A 26,706-nucleotide genomic window follows, 5' to 3' on the forward strand; every position below is an offset into this window, starting at 1 on the left:
AATCTTGGTAGCGTATCATTAGAATCACGAAATAATAGAGCATAGCCAAATATTCCACCTCGACCACACCATTCAAACAATATGCACTGGTTAATGTATAAAATCGATAATATATAATGTATATGTCCCTGGGTTATTATAACTTGTAATTAACTAATTGGGTCTTTGAATGACAGTTGGACGTGACACACATAGGGAAATTGACACCCATAAATATCGTTTATTTATTAACTAATTGGTTCTGCAGAGAGCAAAAAAGACGAAAACAGAATTTTGTGATTGACCGGATTTGCTAGGCTGTCATTAAAGTGCACGTATCCCCTTTTAACGAGTGGGTGAATAGGGTTTTAAAGAATTATAGCTACGGACTGTCGTTATTAGAGATTGATTAGTCAGGTGCATATTAGGGGATATAAACCGTTGTCCTTTGCGTGACCCAACCGCTCCTATCCTTCATATGATTATTATATGTTGACTGGAAACAAACATCTAACTGGAATACACATGAATGTTAAGGAAGAAACTTCATCCTCCCACTGTGTACACAGAAAGAAGCACTTAATTACGTTAAAAGTCGTGCAGGGCCCCGTTCCTCAAAGCGATCGTAGCGCTACGACAGTCGTAAGTCTATGTTAAAGTATGGGAGTTACGACTGTCGTAGCGCTACGATCGCTTTGAGGAACGGGGCCCAGGACCGGGTGTTATGTTAACAGATAAATATTTTTCACCATCCTATCTTTCAAAGTACAATTGAAATTCAAAGTGGTGATTCAAAGTACAGTTTGAAGAAGGTATTCACAGACAGACAACAGACGACCGACAACAGACAATGTCGAAGCTGATATCGAACCTCCTGAAATGAAAGAAAAGCAGGAAAGAAAAAAACTACGTCAGAAGCCACCGGGGACATGGAGTGGGTTGGAAATAAATAAATAATTATGATGTTATGTCTCGCGTGACCTGAGTAGAAATACGTCAGATATCTGCTAATATACTGAGAGATACCCCACGGAGGCAGATGACATATTCACATTCCACACAACCTATGTGCAGAGCTTGTATATTTTGAATATTTTCTGTCAAAATTTGATACTAATATCAATGTTAATGGCAGGGATGGTATAATTTTCTTAATAGCCAGCGTAGCCTTTGCAAACAGTTGACATTTTTACCATATTAAAGTACAAGATTTCAACAACACAAGTTCATATAATAGCATTACCATTCAGTGCATCAGTGCACACAGAATACATTAATCTAACCCAAAGTGAGTGAGTCAGTTTAGTTTTACGCCGCACCCAGCAATAGTCCAGGTATATGGCGGCGATCTGTAAATAATCGAGTCGGGTTCAAACAATCCAGTGATCAACAGCATGAGCATCGATCTACGCAATGGGGATACGACGACATGTGTCAACCAAGTCAGCGAGCCTTGACAACCCGATCACGTTAGCCGCCTCTTACGATAGGTAAGGGGTACTGAAGATCAATTTTAACCCGGATCCTCACGGGTCGACCCAAAGAAAAATCATGAAGCCGTATAAAAGACAATACAAAAAGACATTCCAGTACAATGTATAATATCCTTTTGGTCAGTTAATCATGGTAATACAATTTGAAAAATACATAAGCGGGTGTATTTGAACGAATTTTACGATTTTATTGTCCCCACACTTATTACTTTTCTTTGGGTTCTTTCCAGTTCACACTGATCCCAATACTGAGCGAGATAGATGTGAAAAACGTCCTCTGCACAAACGTCCTTCGTACATTTTGCTGCAGAAAGTTCTTCTTCTCATGGACATGACACTAACGTTGGCCACAAAGCCCTTAAGTACCTCTCAGAATGGCCCTTTAGTCTTTGATATGGACATGAATTCAGTTGATAAGTCGTGTGAGTAGAACGAGGGCTTGCATTTACGACATCGATGACAGGTGAGGAAAATTTGTGAAACTATTCATATAAGTTCTGGCTTCCCGTGGGTCAATAAATCAGGATTCCAGACTATATCGGCTGAAGAGGCTCGTCACTGAGGTAGGTGACTGGCGTTTTAAGAAGTCAGAAGATAATAATACACTTGCTTATATGAGTCCGCACCTGAATGTTGAAAGTCTCTGCTAAGTGTTTGGAGAGTAGAAGCTGCAGATGGTTGTAAACGTGTGTTCCTCATATCATGGATTAAGTGATGCTCGGATGGTGGTATCTTTAGTGTGCTTTAATAAGTGCTGGTATGGCATACAACCTGCGAAACGATACACCACGATACTAAAATGTTAGTCACGACGAAATATTGCCAAAGTATCGTGCACTGAAGCTGCGATACGATACGAATCCCGATATAAGGGTGGCGATACTATACGTATCACGATACTAATATCTTTAATTCTAACACCAACAAAAAAAATACCTTAAAAAACATTTTAAAGTATTTCATCAAATTCTGCCAGCGTGTTTCAATGCTCATTCTGAAAGGAGATAATTATGTTTATACACGGACTTTGTGAATGTTAATAACGTGCGAGCGCTGTGTCTGACGCAGTTCTTGACGCAAGAATTTCCGAGAAAACGTTTACTTATGAAGGGAAAACAAGTAAGCATATATTTTAATCATCAAACAAAAGGGAGTCTTTTTTCGTGACAGACATCGCGATTCGGCAATATTCAAAGTTAAACATTGATGTATTGTGGCCCATTTGAAGTATCGTATCGGGATATACGACTACGTAAAACTGTCTATCGATTCACTGTATCTGCGGCCCATGGATTGATGTATCGATGCGTAGGGAACAGGTCAAAATGGCCACACGACAAAATGGCCACACTGACCCAAGTCAAAATGGCCACACAAAAAGTCAAAATGGCCACAACCCCTAGTCAAAATGACCATACCAAAAAGTCAATACCAAAAGGTCAAAATGGCCAAAGAAAAAGTCAAAATGGCCATACATTATTATTTTTCATATTAATGAGTATTGTTCTTGAAATGCTTTCTTAATTGATACTTTGAGATTGTTACTTATTTAATTTTGAGATTTTTTTTTGTCCTGTACTTTGAGATGTTTTCTTATGTAATACATTGAGCTGTTTAAATACTCTCGCAATGTTTACTTAATTAATACTTTCAGATGTTATTTCAAAACCCTTTGATCATTGGGTAGTGTTTTGATAACATGTTCAAGCGGGTTGACATGTGAACCAGCGGGTTAGTGAGTGAGTTTAGTTCACTCAATTCATTTGTAGTGAGTTATTCAATTTCTTACATAAACTTGCATGCTATAATAATGTTGGAACTGACAGATTTCATCATCATTTCCACAACTTCAGTTATGGCAAATGCACAATAAATTTCTTCCTACTTCTCGTAGAGGAAGATACATACATGTAAATGGTTATATGTTTATTGTGAACAAGAAGAAATGGGGAGAATGGACCTAACCTCCCATCCCATAGAGTCTGGTAAACTTCAGGAGTCACAAGTGAAGATGAAGGTAAGATGCATAGGTATTAAAAAAATGACCACTTATCCTTTAACTGGTTCGATAACTACTAATCAACATGTGATTACATACATTGTGTAACCTTAATTAAGCTGTGAATCCAGAAGTGCCTCGTTAACTAATTAAGCCGTAATTGATCAATTAATTGTTAATCTCTGTGTTTATTGTAATTATTCTTATACTTTTCAGGTCATCTTCATGTGAGGTCTGGGGTTTTGAAAATACTTCTTGCTTTGAAAATGTTGCTTTCTAAAATATTTAGTATCACTCAGGAAAGGTACACCTAACTTTAAGGTATATGGCGAGTTTGGTAGATTCCCACTTGTAAATGTTATTAAAAGCAGAATGGTATGTTTGGGGGCTAAACTTATAACCAGAAAATCATCAAAATTATGCTTCTTAATATATAAATTAATATTCAACAATTATATATTTGGCAAGTGAGGACATAAACGGATAATCTATCTAGAGAGAATTTTCGACTATCAGAAGTATTATTATATTAACAAATATAAATATAACAAATACAAAACTGCATGTACATGAAGAAAAAAACCTACATTTATCCGTCTTGTTATTTGTTGAAAATATGATTTGTTGATGTGTAATAAACATCAAGTTTTGTCGGGTATAACTTCTTTTGTCATTTTTACACCTTGATATCACATAATGCAACATGGGAAAATGTTATGAGTATTAAAAAAATATAAAAAATAATGTGTGGCCATTTTAACTTTTTCTATGGCCATTTTGACTTTTTGGTGTGGCCATTTTTGACCAGCGGTTTGTGGACATTTTGACTTTTTTTGTGGCCATTTTGACTTGGATGTTTTGTGGCCATTTTGACGTGTGGCCATTTTGACTAGGACCCGATGCGTATCGATGAATCGTCACACCACTGGTTTTAAGCATTTCGCACGGCAGGGTTAAAGAGTACCATAAGGATGCCCAGTACATAAAGCAGACAAACCAGTGACTGGTATCTGAGAAATGTCTCAAGCACCAGATAACATGACATCAAGTCATTAAACCTTAGCACTGTGTCCATTTTATTGACTGTTTACTGCAACTCTCAGTATTATGGCAGCTGTGTCACAGCAGTCTGTCTTGACCTTACAATCCAGTGGTTAATACTGAGAGCAGTAACCAATGCTGTCAACTTTGTCTCTGAGATTGAAATGATCAGCACAGGTCGCTGGGATGTATTTCAGGAATGACAAGTTTTTGTGGATGATCAACAGGCATAATTATGCATGAGTGAGTGAGTGTATATGGTTTCTCGCCGCTTTTAGCAATATTCCAGCAATATCTGGTCAGTATGGCAAGTCGAGCTTCAGAGTGAGTGAGTGAGGTTTAGTTTTATGAGTCTTTTAGCAATATTCCAGCAATGTCATGGTGAGGGACACCAGAAATGGGCTTCACATATTGTACCCATGTGGGGAATCGAACCTGGGTCTTCAGCATGACGAGCAGACCCTTAACCAGTGGGGTAACCCACCACCCCTTATGCATGAGACTCGTCACGATATGGCTGAAATATTGCCGATGTGATGTTAAATATTAACTCACTCACTCACTCACTATGCATGAGACAAGCCAAGGCATGATAAAAACATGACATGGATTACCAGTGAGTGTGTGGATAACTATATTCTTTATCTTGTCTCTGATTGTCTCATTATAATTATGCTTGTTTTCATTGTTAATCATCTTGCTTATCACCCATTGCTTTTGTTAGCCCTCATGTACCCTATATATATATGCTGCTGTATCCATTCACCACCTCATGCTAAAAAACGGTATATCTATCTATACTGAAATGTCGCTATTGTACAATAAAGACGTTGATCATCCATAAAGACTTGTCATTCCTATTACTTACAACTTCTAGAATGCCTCTCAAACAGTTGATGTATATCAGCCCTGAATCCCAACTCAACTGCTGTGCCTTGTACTGTTTTACACCATTGGGATTCACCTATGTAGCCAATCCTCAAAAAGAGAAGACTGACAACTGGTGGTTGGAACCAACTTCTCAGAATATCCAGTGATGAATGACAAAGACAATAAAGCAAAGTCTGTAGATGTGTATTTTGCAGTCATATACTTTCTACAACAGATACACAAATATTCCTCTTGAAAAGTTGCTGGTACTAAATCATGCACAGTATTTCTCCATCTTTGAATGAAAATGCTATCACTACCTGCTCTATCACAGATACTACAATAAAGATAACATTAAGTTCATTAAACAGAAAACACAGAACATAACAAAGTTACACAAGACAAAATAACTAAACTCAAAACCCAATTAAAATATTATATATTGTAAATTATATCATATTATGCATAACAAATCAATGCAAGGCAATATAGCCAATTCTTTGCAGTCAAAAATGGTCAGATAAAAAATGCATTTTATTTTGCATATTTTCATAAAGGTGCTAAATAACTGCAGAAAAATGTGCGACGATAAATAAATATGTCACAAAGTAGGACTGATCTTCTGATAAGATCTGTATAAAGAAAAACATCTCATAGCATTCCATCTATTATTCATATTATATGATCTTCAATACATAATATTGGTTCTTAAAATTAATGGGGTGTCAACTGAGTCAAGGAGAAGCTCCACCACCCCTCCTGTTCAGTATCTGAGTCACGGATAAGCTCCATCCCCCCACCCTCCTTTTCAGAATCTGAGTCAAGGAGACGTTCCACCACCCGTCCTGTTCAGTATCTGAGTCAAGGAGAAGCTCCACCACCCCTCCTCTTCAGTATCTGAGTCATGGAGAAGCTTCACCACGCCTCCTTTTCAGAATCTGAGTCAAGGAGACCTTCCACCACCCGTCCTGTTCAGTATCTCAGTCAAGGAGAAGCTCCACCACCCCTCCTGTTCAGTATCTGAGTCACGGAGAAGCTCCACGACCCATCCTGTTCAGTATATGAGTCAAGGAAAAGCTAAAGTAAGTAGATTCATACACTGCATAGCAAGTTGGTTCACCTTAGACCACTGACCACCTGTACCCTAACATAATCTGAGAGAACTATGACACTGGTTGACATAAATCACATCGACAGTGAAAATCTACATGTATATATACATACCACCTGACTTTCTAACACACCTAAACAAGACACAAATCTAACTTTTTCCTGATGCAGAAATCCTGCATATATGCCAAATCAAATTTTTGAGAATAAAATTGCTTGTATCACTGTTGTAAATGCATTTGTTAAAAAAATATTCATATTCTCATCAAGCCAACTTCCCTATTTCCATGCTACTTATGCTACCAGATTAGAATATTAACAAAGACTGACCCCTATAAAACCATACACGCCAAGGTAAAATCCTCTGTGAAACTAATACTTTTCAATAAAGCAACTTGGTAAATATATACTCTTCTATGCTACTGTTTTACATACACAATCTAATAATAGAAAATGCAATCCAAGTGTTCAGTCTTAATAGGGGTTGCTTCCAAAGATGTCCTACACAATCGTCTGGAGTCTGGTGACAGCCTCCGTGGTGTAGTGGTAAGAGCGTCCGCCAGGAGAGCGGAAGGTCGCGGGTTTGATCCCCGACCGCGTCATACCAAAAGACGTTAACATATGGTACTTGTTGGTCCCTACCTGGTGCTCGGCATTAATGGGTACAACAAGTACTGGTCGGCTCGGGAGTCAGTATAATGTGTCTGAGTGGGGTATTCATGCTTAACTGCGGCATGGTATCTCAGTGAGCTAGCACTATAAAACCAGCTTAAGTCTGGGCTAGTACAAGCAGCCGCACATACACATACACAGGCATGCATGTCGTCATATGAGCGAAAAACGTTTGTATTCTCAAGCACAACGTTAAACGTAATTTCACCTCTGGAGTCTGGTCAGTATGGCAAGTCTAGGTTCAGAGTGTGTGAGTGAGTTTAAGTTTTATGAGTCTTCTAGCAATATTCCACCAATGAATGGCGAGGGACACCAGAAATGGGCTTCACACATTGTACCTATGGGGAATCGAACCCTAGCCTCCGGCATGATGAGCCAATGCTTTAACAACTAGGCTACCCCATCTCCAAGTTCAGAAAATGCTAAGAGGAACTGTATGCAGTATATGATAACCTGCCAACTTTGAAAGCTGTCATCCCATAAGACAGCATCACAGTACACACATACAATGGGAATCTTGTTCACACTGAATACACTCTATGAATACTAAGTACTGTAATCGTATATATTTTCACGGGGTGCAATTTCCGCAGAAAGTTCACATAAGACCTGTGAGCGTAATTGTTTTTTCACGCATTTCAAACACCTGAGTGATGGTATCACAACCGATAGACATGCAATGATCAAAGCTAGCCGCCACAATTGAATTGTGTTACTAAAACAATCACAGAGAGAGGTGGGATTATACTTGTGTCAACATGACAACACCTGTCCCATATGCGAGATCAACTGACAACAAATTCAGGAACAGTGTATACTATAGTACTTACGATAATTAAACATAGAAATCATAAAGTAGTGTTTGTTGTTTATAAATTGTATCTTATCCCTACTTGAGTATTTGCCATGACTTGAACATGAATATTTCGCCTGATATGATTATTGACGCACAATATTTTTGCACTAAAAGCGCGAAAATTAATCCCACGCGAAATTAACTACGATTACAGTATTAGCAATACATCTTCACGTGCCATTAACCTGAGATTGTGCACAACACAACAGACAATCTAAAGAGTTTGACTGATACCAAACACTCAGTATATTATGTCCATTTTGTCTCTGTATAACAAATCGATCATGATTCTACAACCTTCATAAAACATATACAAAAATCATTTCATTTTCAGTTTGGTAATCAAAGACATTAACAGCATGTCCAAGGTTTTGCCTGATGTCTCATGAACAAATGCAAGCAGACATATATTAGGAAAATATTCAGTTGTCTAACAACATGTTAAATTACACTACAATCGTACAAAGCATGTTTTGTTCAATGCCACTTTCAACACCATCAAGGTGTGCCTGATTGTCTGAGAGGTAAATCGGAAGCGATGGAGGTCATTGTTGTTTACCACAAAAGCGAGATCCATGAGTTTGTTAAAGGTCACATGCAACCAAAAAATCAAACATAATTAAAACACAATTATCACTTATTCATGACATATAATAAACATTGCTGGTTATGAAAAAACATATAAACAAAATTATAAGCGTACAATCGCAAATCAAAAGTGCAATATTGTGTACTTTGGTTTACTTCCCAAGAAACGAAGCAGCCGGGATACCGAACCCAGTCAGAGCGGGTGGGTGTGCACTCAAGTGTAACGGCTGGTTCATTTGCAGATGCCCTCACGGTTCATTGTGTGTGTATATATAGAGATGCTGGGTTTTGTAAATACATGCTCATTTTTTGTGTATAACATTTGGGAATCAACAGACATCATAACATGTCATGTGTACAAGTATCACACCTGCCTGTCTGTGTAATTACATAATGTGACAGAGACCGAACTCGGTCCATAAATCAATGCATTTTGTTTATGGTGTATAGCCTGATTGGTGTTAAGTTCAAATTGCACGTGGTCAGTGATAGCAGCTGTGTGTTGAATATTGTCATTAGCAGACAGGCAGGCAGACACACAGGTGTCAATAAAACAAGACACTGAGTTTTGTCTGTGACAACGACATATCTATATCACAGTTAGAAATTCTGTCAACGCTAAATAATGACATTGCTTTAAGTATCGAACTGAGAAAGTGACTCGGTAAGAAGAACGTGTGGTGAAATTATATAAACAGTTTATTTACTGTCATAACATATAAAAAGCTCGCGCCTGTGAGATATCAACAAAACATTAGAAAAATAGCTCACACCAAAGCCTTCACCGGACAACCCGCTTCCAAGCTGCACGAACCTATTTCACTGCGCACGTGCTATGAGCGCAGCCCAGCTGTTGAAACCCGTTTTCCCCAGAAAAGTCGGGGGAAAATTAGTGAAACGTTTGAACTCCGACTTCGCGCGTTTTTTTTCATCGCGTTATTTTTCAACTTTATAAGTTGAATTTGCATTTTTGACGATTTGTTTCGGTAAGTCCATACCGAAAGGTATTTGAATCAGCAAAGTTGTGTTTTACGTTGCATGTGACCTTTAAGTTTGTTGTTTAACGCTGCACTCAGCGATATTCCATTTACATGGCGACAGTCAGTAAAAAATCAAGTCTGGATCAGACAATCAAATGATCAACTCCATGATCATGGAGTGAGTGAGTGAGTATGGTTTTACGCCGCTTTTAGCAATATTCCAGCAATATCACGGCGGGGGAGACCAGAAATGGGCTTCACACATTGTACCCATGTGGGGAATCGAACCCGGGTCTTCAGCGTGACAAGCGAACGCTTTAACCACTAGGCTACTCCACTGCCTCCATGATCATGGATTTCCGCAATTTGGAACCGATGACATGTGTTAACCAAGTCAGCAAGCCTGGCCACCTGATCCCATTAGTCGCCTCTTGTGACAAGCATGGGTTGCTGAAGATCTATTCTAACACTGATCATCACGGGTATGAAACCAACAAGCGCAGGTATGGTTCTGACAAACTCAACATCAGGCAAATATGGGATTCCAGCCCATGATCATAGGTTTCTGTCATACTTACTGCATGTATTCAAAATGTCGATTATTGACAGATCTCATTGTATAATGAAATGGCAGTAGCTCTGAACTTGTTTATTTCCCTACCCATTTAATACTTTAAGGAGCTTAAAAGAAATATTTAGAAATGGAATTATTTGGGCCAAATATCCATAAACAAAAAAAAACCAAAAAAAATATTTGCATTCTGTTTCTTAAACAGACAATGGACTATAATTCCTAGAGGTAACACCCTAAAAAAACACAGGTTTAATCTTCAATTCACTGAAACAACTTTTCACATGAATCTAAATCTCAAGTTGCTGAAATCTCTCTCTTTGATCGACAAAACAAAATTCTCTCTATACTCAGTACTGATAAGGCTGTTGAACATTTTAAAACATATCGATCCATCACAAGCTTAACCTAACTGTGTGACATGCAATCTTAGTTTTGATTTATGTTTTGATTCTCCATCGATGTTTTGCAGTAACTTTACCTAACAACTACAGGGCTAACTGCCTGTTAAGAACATCATCAGATAACCGCTATATAGGATTGACAAATATCTATCACAACAAAGCGAAATTAACCAGCATGCAAATTTCACACAAACATGGAGCAAATTTTGTAAGTACTATCTTTCATGACTTAAGTACCGGCATATTTATGAGTGAGTGAGTGAGTTTTGTTTTACGCCACTTTTAGCAATATTCCAGCAATATCATGGCAGGGAACACCAGAAATGGGCTTCACACATTGTACCCATGTGGGAAATCGAACCCGGGTCTTCGGCGTGATGAGTGAAAAGTTTGAGATAAGCATATCATCATTACTTTGTTTGCTGTTAAATGTTGCAGCCTGTCAATCCAGTGGACCATACAATCCAGTGATTGACTGACTGACTGACTGAGTTTGGTTTTACGCCGCTTTTAGCAATATTCCAGCAATATCACGGCGGGGGACACCAGAAATGGGCTTCACTCATTGTACCCATGTGGGGATTCGAACCCGGGTCTTCGGCGTGACGAGCCAACGCTTTAACCACTAGACTACCCCTTCCAGTGATTGATGAACAATGAACCAGTATTATGATATGACACGCAGTCAACAAATTATGCCTATATCAAAGCAGTATGTAAATAATTGAGTCACACAACCCACTGACTAACTTAATCAGCAATGCTCTATCCGATTAAGACATGAATCAAAGAAGTCAAATGACAAACCAATCCTCTCAATTGCCATGACATTCATGGTTTGCTGCAGACAGATCTTCGGGACCTCTCCTTAGCTGGAATCACGCAGACAAATTTGTCAGGTGGACACAACAATCAGATACTGTATGGCGACCCTGAGTCATGCATGTCACAACATAGAAGGACCACAGACAGGTAGGGGCCTTGTCTTGATCCGGAGGCTAAGTTTCCCATTGTTTGAAGTGGGCTAAGTATGCATTAGGATTTGTCTCTAAACTTGCTGCCTTTTTTAGCTTCTAAAAGACTCTAGTTGGCCTGTCAACAAGGTGTTATCTGGAATATACACAAATTGAAGAAAATTAGTGAAAAAAATTTGAAATTTTCACACAGGGATAGAGAAAGTGAGAGCAACAAAGTGAGAGGACAACTGAGAGAGTCAGTTCAAGTGAGTGAGTTTGGTTTTATGACGCCTTTAGCAATATTCCAGCAATATCATGGCCGGGGACACCAGACATGGGTGCCACACATAGTACCCATGTGGGGAATGGAACCCGGAGAGAGAGGGAGGGAGGGAGGGAGGGAGGGAGGGAGGAGAGAGAGAGAGAGAGAGAGAGAGAGAGAGAGAGAGCGAGAGAGAGAGAGAGAGAGAGAGAGTGAGAGAGCGAGAGAGAGAGAGAGAGATGTGGAGGGAGGACTGGGTATGATTAGTATTCATTTTCATGCAAAATCATTAAAAATATGCAACTAAAAATGGTAAATTGGAAATTTCACAGTTAGCACACCACTCAGAACATCTTATTATTTCTTCTTTCAGAAACAATTTCCTTAAAATTAGGTCTTTACAATATTTAAGAAAGAAGAGCTTAATCAACGTGATGTCGAAGCGTGATGATGTTGGTCCACTCACCTGACACTGTTGCCAGTGTTGTCTATTGAGAGTCGCTTCCCTTGACTTTCCTCCTCCATCTCAACATCGGTCCCTGAAGTTATCCTGGTGACAAATTGTTTCAATAAGCTACATAATAGACATGATCATGATGAGAGTTTCAACAATACAATTTCACCGGACAGTGTCTGAAGATTCTATACTAAGATATCTAAAAATATTTATCCTGAAAAATGTTTCATTAATTTGGTCAGAGTTTAAAGTTTGATAAAGTGTGAGTTGAGGTGAAATATGGTTGAACTTCAAGATTATTGCAAATTCAGAGTGACGTGCATGTATGTGTGTGTGCATGCACACATGTGCACTTCCATGCGTTTCTGTGTGTGGCCGACCATACAAGTTCAGATTAATGCTGTTTTGTGTCAGCCGAACAAGATACCATACAAGATCATCCTTGGTAGGCTGACTGACTGAGTTTGGGTTTACGCCGCTTTTAGCAATATTCCAGCAACATCACGGCGGGGGGACACCTGAAATGGGCTTCACACATTGTACCCTTGTGGGGATTCGAACCCGGGTCTTCAGCATGACGAGCCAACGCTTTAACCATTAGGCTACCCCACCGCCCCCATCCTTGGTAGAAGGTTTTTAGGGCCTTTCCTCAAAGCAGTATTAGCAGTACAATGATTGTAAACCTATGTTAAAGTATAGGAATTACAATCAATTCAGCGCTAAAATACCAATGCTGAATGGGGCACTGAACTAAAGAGGAGTGAGCGCGTTTTGTTTTACACCGCTTTTTCAGCAATATTCCAGCAATATCATGGCAGGGAGCTTCCCACAATGAACACATGTCGGGAATTGAACCCAGGTCTTTGGCCTGACAAGCAAACGCATTAACCACCAAGCTACCTCATCGCCCCCTGAACTAAAGAGGTCCTTTCTCACAAAGTGTCAAAGTTTACTCTTCATTTCGTTTTACTAAACATACACATTTATGAAAATCCACTACCTTCTCTTTCGCTTCCTGATGATAGGATTGTCTGCCTGAACGAGGGGTTTCAACGTCAGCTGGTTCTCGGACATCCTCATCTTGGTCAGATGTTCTGCATGGGCAATCTTAACATCTTCGAAACTTTCCTGTGGATCAAAAACAGAACTGTCATCATTGCCAAAATATGTTGAGTTACCATATCCTGAAGTTTTTGTGTTGCTCATGATATTAATCCCTGGTTTGTTTGGTTCAGATTTGATAATTTACAGGCTGATGTTACAAGCTCAAATATTTCAGCATAGAGTGTTAATCTGAAAACAACACGCAAGCCAGACATGACACTATATACTTAGAACTTCAACTAGGGGTGTAGTGAGTGAGTGAGTATGGTTTTACGCAGCATTTATCAATATTCAAGCAATATCACGGCGGGGGACACAAAATATGGGCCTCACACATTGTACCAATGTGACGACTTGAACCCGGGTCTTCAGCGTGACGAGACCACCTCCGTGGTGTAGTGGTTAGAGCGTCTGCCCGGAGAGCGGAAGGTCGCGGGTTCGATCCCCGGCCACGTCATACCAAAAGACGTTAAATATGGTACTTGTTGGTCCCTGCCTGGCGCTCGGCTTTAATGGGTACAACAAGGACTGGTCGGCTCGGAGTCAGTATAATGTGTCTGAGTGGGGTATTCATGCTTCACTGCGGCGTGGTATCTCAGTGGGCTAGCACTATAAAACCAGCTTAAGTCTGGGCTAGTACAAGCAGCCGCACATACACATACACACGCATGCACGTCGTCATATGAGCGAAATATTCTCAAGCTCGACGTTAAACCCAATTTCACCTCACCTCATCTTCGGCATGACGAGCGGACACTTGAACCACTAGGTTACACCACTTCCTACTAGGGGTATATGTTGAAAGAAAACTTAATAATTCTTCAGCTCGTTCAAGAAAACGATCTTAGCACTATGTCAGCTTTCAGTTTCGTCCTTCAAATGGACTTACGTCTAACTAAATGTAGCATGGAGACCACTTTGTGACTTGTGACATCCCCCCTCCAATGGTAGTTAAATTGTAACAGTGACAAACCTTGCTGGCAATAACTGCCGGAGAGTGTAGTTTGTTGTCGGAGGCATCATGCAACCAGGGGTGATGTAGGAGATCTGAGATTGTCATACGCTGAGAGGGATCCACATGGAGAAGACTGAAATTTAGCAGACAGTTTCACCCTCAATGCATGTGTACAAGCAAGGTAAGGTATCCTACAGTTACATAACAATGTATGGTATGGATTTACAACTTCTTTAATTTTTACAACGCAATGTCTCGCGGCTACTTCTTGCCCCTTCATCAGGTGAATGACAGAATATGATACAAGCGAAATATACCTGTCATTCACCTGATGAAGGGGCAAGAAGTAGCCCAGAAATGTCGTGTTGGAAATATTAAGAAGTTGTAAATCCATACCATACATTGTTATGTTACCTTCCAGCTTCTAAATGCCCATCAAGCATCTTATCCTAGAGTTTTCTCACTCTTTCTTGTAAAGTTTTATTCCTTCAGTAACACCCTGAATGTTTATAAAGCATCTGACAAATGCTGATTTGTTGATAGGCTATTTCAGATGATGTGAAGATGTGTGATCGCTTATGGGAGCCACAGATTGCCCCACGTTTTAACCAAAACCATGGCAGGGGTGGAAATAACTTTAAGATTGCTAGTGTACTCCGGTACAGTGGCACATGTAAAATCACTTGCTCTGATAATTTTTCCACTATACCGTCCGTTTTCTTGTTGATTTTTTAAATAAACAGCATAACTCATATTGGAAAGTCATCTGGATACCGGTGATATACAAATTTGCTTGCCCGACAGAAAAAAACACTGGACTCGTGCGTCGGGCAATGGGTTATTTCCACCCCTGCATTGTATCGCAAAGAGCGTTATTGCGAGGGATGACTGTAATTTTATACTGAGCACCAGGTGCAACCTGCTGGTGCAGCAAGGTTATTACCTAAGATTGCACCAGATGCAACCTGCTGGTGCAGCAAGGTTATTACCTAAGATTGCACCAGGTGCAACCTGCTGGTGCAGCAAGGTTATTGCCTAAGATTGCACCAGGTGCAACCTGCTGGTGCAGCAAGGTTATTGCCTAAGATTGCACCAGGTGCAACCTGCTGGTGCAGCAAGGTTATTGCCTAAGATTGCACCAGGTGCAACCTGCTGGTGCAGCAAGGTTATTGCCTAAGATTGCACCAGGTGCAACCTGCTGGTGCAGCAAGGTTATTACCTAAGATTGCACCAGGTGCAAGTTGGTTTTATCTCCTTAAAATGAGATATGCTTTCTACCAAAGCCTTGAAGTTCTGATTTTCAATAATGATATCCATGAAGCATAATGAATCTCTTTTCCTCTGGAGATAAATGTATTTGCAATTGTACACCCTTTTAAACTCCTCACCCACGGATGACGTCCTTAGCTGACTCTGATATCCTCTCCCAGTCTTGTTCGGGAAACTCGTAATCACCATTAAGGATTTTCCTTTTCATCTCAGTAGTGATGGAGCGACTTGGTGTCTCGGAGTAGAAGGGAGGGTAGCCACACAACATGATGTACAGGATCACGCCCATACTCCACATGTCACAGCTCTGGGGGGTAAACAACATCCGGTAAGTGGGTGAGCGTTAGGGAGGGAGGGAAGGAGTGGGTGAGTGTGTGGAGTGAGTGAGTGAGTGAGTAGGTGGAGTGAGTGAGTGAGTGAGTGAGTGAGTGAGTGAGTGAGTGAGTGAGTGAGTGAGTGAGTGGGTGGGTGGATGGGTGGAGTGAGTGAGTGAGTGAGTGAATGAGAGTGAGTGAGTGAGTGAGTGAGTGAGTGAGTGAGTGAGTGAGTGAGTATGGTTTAATGCCACTTTTAAAAAGATTCAAGCAATATCACAGTGGAGGACACCAGAAATGGGCTTCACACATTGTACCAACGTGGGAAATTGAACCGGGAGCTTCAGCGTGAAGAGCGAACTCTTTAACCATTAGGCTACCCCACCGCCCCAGAGGAGGAGAGAGGTCGGGGACAGAGAAGTCACTTAGTGGGATGCACAGGGTCAACATATCACACCTCCAGACAGCAACAAACAAACACACAGTGATTTGACTGAAGAGGAAAAACTACAAGATGTTCACAATCACCCAAGTGTCATAAAATATACACCCCTGCATTAATCAAGCACTACCCTATTTTGAAAATAAGATGTGATGCTACAAAAAAGTTAGGGTATAGCCATCAATTTAATCAACCTGCAGTTAAAGAAGCTTTATCCACTGACAGTTTTACAAATACCATAACTTTTTCTATTATTTATGAAAGAATATGTTGATGAAAATGTGATGGGACTGAATTTTTACCCAAAATAACTATTCCTCTCCTGCTCAAACTACATGATTAAATTAAGTTTTGACTAAAAATAACAACTCTGTTATATACCAAGATGACATTAACACATCAAGTAAGCTTTAAAGTTTAATTAGGCATAACCAGGAACAAGCTGAATATCAAAGATTCAGACCTTTTTCCAACAATTCAGATTGCTAATTGACAAAAACTGAAAAAAGGCCACATTAATAAGATTTTGGAATAAATCTTTTATGATTTTGAGTTTTTTGTAATGAATAAACACTTCTCCTTGTCAGATACTGATAATTACAGCTAAAATCTGTTTGTTTTGTTTGTAAAGCAACTTTTACTGCATTTTAAAATTTTCCTTTTTTTTAGTTTTGACTGTTAATTTTCCTCAATCTTAGTTTACAAACTTTCATCCATTCACAATAAATAACAAATTTATAGGCCACACAACAATCAATTATTACTTTCACTTTTCAAAATAAGGTAACTTGTTTTAGGACAGAAAAACAGCTGTTTTAAATATAGGTAATTATCCTAATTAAAGTACATGGTAATTTCAATGATGTTTTCATATTTGAAATGTTAAATGCTTGCTCTATCAAATTATAAATGCTATTTTTGGGAAAGTGTTTACAATTTCATTTCAGACAAAATTAATTGGTAAAAATACAGGGTGGTGCTTATTTTATGCACAGATGTATACATTTCACAAAGCTGTATCAATATGTGACATAACAATCACAAAAGCTATAATAGTTCAGGGCTTAAAGTGTGTTTTATTACACTATACATGGTGGTAGGGCTTAACTGTATTTCTTTCTAAGATGCCAAATTTAATACTTTCTAAAGATAATTACGATTAATTTAAGGCAGAAAACAAACGACGGTGTCGGTGACCTAAATTAAGAATCCTCGCGACAGGGCTAACTGGCCGCTGTTCTATTGATGTGTCTGCCCCCTACGCTAAGATCTAACGCTACCAGAAAACAAATGATAACAGTTTGATGACGGTTTACGCTCGATTAAATATCTTCTCTGAATTATTTTAATTACATCTGTCATTAACGTAAACCATATGGGGCAATATGAACGCTGCATTTCTACTACCAGCGTAAGTTTAGATCAGTACATCCAGAGGAAGTTGAGTAGTCGTTTACATTCCACAATTGCATTGTGGGAATGTAAACATTACTTAACGCTACCGCGGTCGCTGAAAACTTGTGAGTCTAAATGACACATTTTAACCGCCGTGAAAACATAAACGTAATGTTTCCACCAGTGATGTTAGCTGCGCGGAAGCAACAGCAAACCAAGAAACTGGATGCAACGGTGTAGTTTACTGTAGGAGGTCGTGACGAGGCGATGACAACTGACATGCATCGCGGACGCCGCTACATTGTGACGTAATGTAAAATGGTTCGACATTTAGGGGCACACTAGAATGGCGAGTGACGGATAACGCCATTCAATTGTTACGCCATCAAAAACTATACCTTTATTGTCTGATAATGTATTTTTTTTTCGATTGTTCTAACCGCTAGGCATCTTAGAAGTATTTTATGTTTATTAGTTTTTGAGTTAGATTGCAATTCATCGGTCCACTTTTGAGCCAAACAGACTATAGTAAGGATTTACTCTTATATAATCATTCACATTAGGTACAGCTGGTGGAAACCAGCTTGTAATCACAAATAACATTGCTTGATAAGTTGTAAACTGGTAGCTTGTTAAGGCATGTCTTTTGGAATATACATGTGGCCACTGAAAGAACATCTTTAGTCCATCTTTGAACTCTGTGAAGTTGTGTGAACGTCATTTCAGTCAAATCTGATCATAACCAATTGCAATGTAGAATATGGACAAAGGGAGATAATTCATCTAAAGCATGACCTGAACTCTTAAATTTCAGGACAGTAATGTTTTGGTTGGGTTTCACATGATACATAAATCTTCGTTAATTTTTCATTCGTCCGTCCGTTCTTTCATTCGTTCGTCTTGTGGGTAGTTGTTCAAATGTACATTAATCACCTGCTACACATAAGTTAGGTTAAACAATATCATTTCTAAGTGAGTCCACTGACAATCTAAGCTTAATCTAAAAACCATACAATTGCTATTTTAACAGCATAGAGGTTTGAAACCTCGCATACCTTACTATTCCTGTTATACTTAGCCTACTCCATATCCTCACTACTGACATAATGCAAGTGTCTATCACAAACCTCTGAGCTGTATATTTCACTGAGATAGGGCTGGGACGGGTAGGAAATAATGGAATCGAGTACCAGCATGTACTTACCCGAATCGGAATCGAGTACCCGGAAATGTAAGGAATAAAGCGCTTCTGTCAACATTCTGAATATTCAATCACGAGTTGACAGAGCTTTTTATAGAAAACTTGAACTGATGGCAATAATACCCTGAAACTGAACTTGGGCTATTTAATTTACGCCAATTTAACAAATATAGAGAGTAACACTATTCCTCGTTAAAACACAGGACTTTTCGTAACCGCTTGTACTGCAACTTGACTCCTCACTGCTCATGCTCATATATTTTACTGTCGTTCATAATAACCTCCATTAATCGGACAATACAAATGATGCAAATGTGTGTTACGTCAATAATGAAAAGGACAAGTTATTATCTGCCCTTGCAATTACAGAGTTCTCCCCTTTTCCGGGTACTCGATTCCTAGAAATAGGACTCGATTCCAGCTGTACCCGACCTGGATTCGGGTACCCGAGTACCCGTCCCAGACCTACACTGAGACGGTTCAGATCAAAGAGATTCTCACCTGAGGAGCAACATAGTAGGGTGTGAAGTGGGGTGTTTTCAGGTCACCATCATCAAACTTGGCAAAACCAAAGTCGGAGAGCTTCACAGTGGCTTCCTATAACGAGACACAAATGCATAAATGCAATGCTCATATATGATAAGGGTAATGCTATTTTTAAGGGCATTATCATTTGCAGAAGCTTGAGGTCTTCCATTAACTGCCCGACGAAGGAGGGCAGTTGAAAAAGACCGAGGGCTTCTGCAAATGATAATGCCCTTACAAATAGCATTACCGTACGAATTGCTAAAACACATGGAATTTGTGTTGAAAAGAAAAAGGAAACAATGAAGGAATTTGACTGTAAGTTTACTCAAAACCAACTTCTGACGGAGTTGACTGCCCGAATGCAATTACGTCATCGAACAATTCAAGTGACGTCACAACAGAAAGTGACGATATTCGACCTTGGCCTTTTGCAACATGCCAAACCATGTCAGTGTTTGGTTTTGGTCCAACAACAAAGTTAATAGTGCAATTGTTAAGGTTAGCACCAGCAAGAAATCCAGTATTACTGCTATTTAAAGCGGAATTCGGGTTGCTTTGACTTGTTTGACCCAGAATATCTGCCAGTCGAAAGCCAATTAATGTCGAATGAACCGACGCACCCAATATGACGACACTTGACAACAGAACTGATAGTGGCTCGTCGTTAAGGTTGAGCGGTCCAATATCATCTGCAGCGGCCCGCAAATTTCTGATAATAGGAGGGCCGTTTCATAATTCCATGTATTTTAGCAATAATGTTTCATACTGCACTTCGCAGTATTCCACATATATCACCGCAAGCATGTAATAGACTGAGTCTGGACCAGACAATCCAGTGGTTGATGTTATAAGCAATCTCCAATCAATAAAGTTACTGAGGACAGGAATGGATCCAGGCTTCCAAACACACTTCATGTCAGCTCAGAAAGGAAATGGTCAAAGGGAGATAATTCCAGTGACACTGAGACCTATTCTATAGCAGAGTTTTATGACCATGTTTTCATGCTCACAGTTTCAAATAATGCAGGTATAATGAGAATTTAACCTGGATTCATCACAAATACCCCTTATTATATTTTTGGTTGGTCAAATTTTACCAAAATGTTCTTAGCCGTAAGTACAAGCTCCATGAACATACATCAAGGGATTGAAATGGCAAGTGTTTATATTTTCATTTAAACTTTTCTGAGTCAATATAATGTTTATGATGCTACTTCTTGTTATCAAGCATCTTGTAGATACATAAGTTCAACTCAAACTGTCCAAAAGATAAACAAGCAGTGAATCAAATGACACCCAACTTTCTCAGGCTGCAGAGTCAAGTGATAATGTACAGTCAAATCCAGGGTATGATGTCAGATAACAGTGTCCACTATATTATGCATGCATCCAATAACTTCGGTCCCCGATGATTTTATTATCCCTTGTCTCATTTGATTTCCAGTTAGCCAATCAGATCTCATAAATACACACGACATGACTCGAGAAGGAAATTTGGTCCCATGAGACGAAACAACAGCAATCTTGTATACATAATTTTTCGAAATCAGTAATGAAGTTGATTGATGTGAAGCAAACTGAACTATATGAAAGAACTCCTTCTACTTCTTCAGAGCCATTGCATCAATGAGTTCAAAAAGGCAAGTTTAGTGATTTTACAGAAATCACTGAGTAGAGAAAATGAGACTGTGATTGATAAGGTGCCCAACTTAGCTTTATATGGAAATCCTGAGATAATAAAATGCTTAGGGCGGAGGAATTAGGACTGGATCATCATTGCCCCAAGCCGTACATGCATACCTATGAGTATAGTACATCGATAAGTCGAATTTATTACCCTGGAGGTCCCCAGCGATACATAGTCAATGATAATGTATTTCACTGAATGAATGATATGAAATACACAAACCTTTGTGGTATTACTTAGAAGTAGATTTTCTGGTTTCAAGTCTCTATGTGCTATATTCAGGCTATGGCAGTGATGGACAGCCTCGGCTATCTGAAAAAAATACATGGACACATGGAAACTTCTATTTTGTTTTTTGAACATTTATTAAATTGTCAATAACACAATCATCATAAGATGACATCTGTATCCAAAAATGTTGTCAATGTATGCTAGCTGAGTTGCTACTGCCTTCAAAATTAAAACAAAATCTACTGGAAACATGTATTCCTGTTTGAGTTTCTCACTTTAAGGATGAGACAACATTTACAAATAAGCAGAAAGTATCCATTAAGAATATTAGTCAGCAGACCAGAAAATAGTCAAATAGTATATAAAAGAATCACTGTTGCAATAAATATTTTAAAAACTTGGTTGAAACACAGAAATTTATAGAACCTCTTTGGGTTTTTTCTACCTACTTAACATTTTGGAAATTGGAAATGAAAAACAAAAACTATTTTATCTACCAAATTTGGGAGACAAAAATCTGTAAAGCTCCCCAAATTGTCTTCATGTCATACCAGTTTAATCAGGCAATCACTAGCAACAGAATAATGGCTTTGTGACAGTAACTACCTGTTTGAGATAGCCAGCACATTCTCGCTCCGTGAGGCACTGTTCCTCTATGATGCGATCGAACAGCTCCCCCTCCATCCATTAGCTCCAGCACCAGCAGCAACTGGGGTCTGAAAGTGAGTGAGTTAGTGAGTTTAGTTTAACACCACTTTTAACAATATTCCAGCAATATTTCTAGTGGGGACACCAGAAATGGGCTTCACAAATTATACCCATATGGGGAATCGTAGCCGGGTCTTCGGCATGATGAGCGAATGCTTTAACCACTAGGCTACCCCATCGCCCCAGGGTCTGAAAGGAAAGGGCTTGCTGTCATTGACTGTTCACACTGCTATTGCAGATTTGTACTGTACAGTTGCAGTCACTTGCGTCATAAATCCCAGAAATCAAGGTAACAGTGAGAGAAATCATCAAATAACCATTAATTAATGTAAATATTCAACTGGGCCTAATGATCTTCTGTATGCACAGCATTATTGATCAAAGTAGCATAAACTGAACAGACTGTTAGACTAGTGTGTCTTTATGCTGATTTAGCAATATTCCTGACATTTGACAATGAAAGAAATCATGAAGGGAATCAAAGCTGTCTTTGTCATGGTTGCTACAGAAGAGTGACAAGGTCTGCATTACTACATTCATGAATATGATTTAGTGACACACTCTAATTATGTGCAGGGTTTAGAATGATTTTTAAAGGTATTGTGCATGTTGCTGACAGGTATATCCATCAGGTGCAAGCCCTGAAAAATACCTGTCAAACATATTAGGATAGTCCCTATGATGTATGATAACCAGTTTAATGTATGCGTATTAAATTCTTCAAATGCAACAACTTTATACAATCAGGGTACAAAGGAGAAGAAGGAGAAGAAGAAGATGAAGAAGTAAAAGAGGGAGGAGAAGAATTGGAGAAGAACAGAAGAAGAAACAGGAGAAGAAGAAGAGTGAGTAAGTGAGTTTAGTTTTACACCGCACTCTGCAATATTCCAGCTATATGGCGGCAATCTGTAAATAATCGAGTCTGGACAAGACAATCCAGTGATCAACATCATGAGCATCGATATGCACAATTTGGAACTGATGACATGTGTCAACCAAGCCAGCGAGCTTGACCACCCTATCGCGTTAGTCGCCTCTTACAACAAGCATGGGTTACTGAAGGTTAATTTTAACCTGTTTTAAGCCGGACCTTCACAGGGAGAAGAAGAAGAAGAAGAAGAAGTGCAACAACAGCACATAATGGCTATTTGCAAAGCACCTAATCCATTTATACAAGCATGCTCAGAGTACCATGTGTATTATTACCCAGGTCAATCGATCAGAGCATACTTGATTTCATTCTAAGCTCCCAAAGCTGGCTTATGAGGCCCCAGAGGATTTACAGTTATAATACCATTTCATCCTACTAGGTACCATTCACTGACTACCAGTATCATATTTGAAAGAAATTGCCAAAAGACACACAAAAAGTGATATCAATGAAAACCTTTGTTAAACTCATCATTCATTCATGCGGACTTCGGCGGGTCGCGTGATGTTTGCTCTTTGGCAATGCTCTTGTCACCAGTAACACCAATGTCTTTCGACGCTTAAAGGCAATTGACATCAGGGGTGGATCCAGGATTTTGGAGAATAGGGGGATACACATAATAATGAACTCCAAAGGTTAGGGGGAAATGCTTCGCTGGGAATCTTTTTTCCGGGAGAAGGGTGATACGCGACCACGACTTACTACGCATACGCCGAATTTTAATACCTCTCGATCCGCCTCTGGACTGACTTATTTGGACTCATCATCCCCAGAAAAGCGGACGTTGTTTGCATAAACATCCTGCAAACCGACGATGTTGGGATGACTTCTACACAACGAGTGGATGTGAACTTCACGACGGGCTTTCGATGAGTCCAAGATACTCTTCAGGGCATATTTCACACCAGATACTTTGTGCCTACAAGACCTGTGAATCAGCACAAAATCCACAATAAATATTCCGCTGAACAAATACAGTGAATGAATGTTCTCAGCTGTATTCCATCTGTAGATAGTCACCAATCTGGCTCAGGGAAACCAGTGGTAAACAGCATGAAGAATTGTCTCCAGCTTCAAACACAACGATGCATAATCAGTGACTAATCAAATTAAAACCAAGCAAACATAAGCAAGTTCTCATTGGCTAGCAATGGATACAGAGGATCATTTCTGAAGTAGAATATCCACTAGTTTTTTAATACAATGGCCTGGTGGTGTGGTGATCATCTCTTGTTTTATGATTTTTCACTTTCTATGCCACATTGATACCACACAACATTCAGCATAACTATAGTGCCTTTGGCTCAAAATCGGACCGATGAATTGCAATCTAACTCAAAAACTAATAAACATATAATACTCAATGAAACGCTGATCATAATCAAAATATCAGACTAACTCTGTGATTTGTTTGCAGAATTTATGTCCTAAAATTAAAAAAGTTGTTTAACAAACTATCATTAAAATATTGACACAGTTCACTATTTATTCACGAGGAGGAGTGCAGAGAAAGGGACAGCCAGGTGTTAGAGAAGCACGTGCACAAGTGCCGACCAAGTTATTGATTCATTAACCGGTGCTGTGCCGTCTCCATCCTTTCTCGCACACCCGGCTGTCGCTTTCTCTGCACTCTCCCCTCGTAACAAATAGTGAACTGTGTCGATATCATAATGATAGTTTGTTAAACAACTTTTTTATTTTTAGGGCATAAATTCTGCAAAAACCTCTCAGAGTTGGTCTGACGTTTTCATTATGATCAGTGTTTCATCAGAGACCATATTATATGGTCTCTGGTTTCATTGAGTATTTTATGTTTATTTTATGTTTATAAGTTTTCGAGTTAGATTGCAATTCATCGGTCCGCCTTTGAGCCAAACGGACTATACATATGAGGGGAAACAGGCCTGGTGTAATCAAGAAGTTATCTTGAAATATTACATTGAGACTAATAACATTATGAGATAACTGAGAGGATTGTTTACCATGGAATACACCTACATTCAGGTTTTTTAATGTGATTTAACCATAGCCAAGTACAACTCCCTTGTTTGAATATACCATGCTTTCTCACCTCACAGGTCCATTTATCCCAGTTCCAAGTTTATCATGCCAGTTGACATCATAATCGTCTGATATGGCTGTTGTCTGTATAAGGAAAACTGGATTATTAACACAGCAAATCACGATACTTATATCAGCTCATAATATCTTGTGTGACACAAAATACACATATCAAGTAAGTGGAACCTTAGCACATTTCAACGTTAATTGATTAAACATAATGACTTACGCTTGGGGCGATGGAGGAGTGAGTGAATGTTGTTGTTGATGGTTGTTGAGTTGGGGTTTTCGTCACATCGGCATTATTCCAGCCATATAGTGACGAGAACAAGTTTGCATTAATAAACATTGTAAGTACATACTCGGAATGAGTTTTATTTCAAAAACTTATATTCATTACATTGTGATTTAAAAGCAGAAAAAGACATAGCATCAAATTTAAAGGCAGGCAATTTGTTAGTGACATTTCACAGTCATTTCATAGTTACATTTCACGAGAGTGAGTGAAAGAGTTTAGTTTTACGCCGCACTCAGCAGTATTCCAGCTATATGGCAGCGGTCTGTAAATAATCAAGTATGGACCAGACAATCCAGTGATCAACAGCATGACCATCAATCTAGCAACTGGGATACAATGACATATGTCAACCAAGTCAGCGAGTCTGACCAACCGCCTCTTACGACAAGCATGGGTTACTGAAGATCAAGTCAAACCTGGATCTTCACGGGTGGGGCGATGGGGGAAGTCATGTCAATTTCCAACACTGACTGTGGGTTGTACAGCATGTGTTTGATACTGAGGAAAGTCCAGGCATCCTTGGGTATGTTAATATTGGTTACTGGGATCTTACACTTAAAGATATTAAAAATAGAATTTTCAAAAAGCACACACATTATACAGACCTCTTTACATATGTCAAATACTGTATAACTGTCTTATTTGAACCAAACAGTTATCTGCAATCTGTTTCTTTTCATGTTCCTAAATGATTGTTAGAATTTATGTAAACGAAAGCAAAATATCTTAAAATATTCCTTACTAACCTTGATAATGTTAGGTCAGCATATAAAATGCTTAGAAATCATATTAGCCTGTACCGTCGTAAAAGGGTAGATAATAGACAATAGGCATTAATGTTATCTTCAGTTATACTTATGCGTTACCTCTATATATTTTGTCAATTTAGCAATATCATTGACATTTATTTCTAAAAATTTGTGAAAATACTGAACGGTAGATTTTGACAGTTGCCTTGGCTTTAGTTTTAGGTTTAAATTCCTCGTTTGTAGTCTTCGGAATGTGGCTGCCTAACTAATTCATGGTTTAACATCCCGGCTGACATTAACTTAACATCTGTGGATCAAAGTTTACTTAAAAAACACATCGACATGACCACGATTTACCTTAGGACAGAGTGTAGCTTCTTCGGTTGTCATTTTTGACAGCCATACTGTAAACAACGCCCTCTAACGGCAATATTTATAACAAGCACTTCCTGGAAGTGGAAGTTACTACTACGAACACGGAATAGGGGTCAAATGGTTAAATAGTTTATATATTGTGTTACTGAAAAGAGTTAATGCAATTTGTACATTACAGCAGGAGAATAGAATTCGTAGTAAATTATAAGGTTTCGTGAAA

The 26,706-nt window shown here is 39.1% G+C and overlaps 1 protein-coding gene across 1 annotated transcript; it reads right to left on the bottom strand.

The window, feature by feature from the left end:
- Positions 1 to 11,207: 11,207 nt before the first annotated feature.
- On the bottom strand, positions 11,208 to 26,527 carry LOC124278474 (MAP kinase-activated protein kinase 5-like). Its single transcript, XM_046714175.1, is given in 12 exon segments — positions 11,208 to 11,673; positions 12,248 to 12,331; positions 13,239 to 13,366; positions 14,316 to 14,430; positions 15,686 to 15,873; positions 19,420 to 19,515; positions 21,356 to 21,445; positions 21,971 to 22,042; positions 22,044 to 22,080; positions 23,764 to 23,931; positions 25,075 to 25,148; positions 26,469 to 26,527. Coding segments are annotated over 12 exon segments (1,089 nt in total). The 5' UTR covers positions 26,502 to 26,527; the 3' UTR covers positions 11,208 to 11,669.
- Between the last annotated feature and the right edge of the window lie 179 nt (positions 26,528 to 26,706).

This window comes from Haliotis rubra, unplaced genomic scaffold (assembly GCF_003918875.1).
Source record: "Haliotis rubra isolate DU_JTF1 unplaced genomic scaffold, ASM391887v1 Scf238, whole genome shotgun sequence".
NCBI classification, from domain to species: Eukaryota; Metazoa; Mollusca; class Gastropoda; order Lepetellida; family Haliotidae; genus Haliotis; species Haliotis rubra.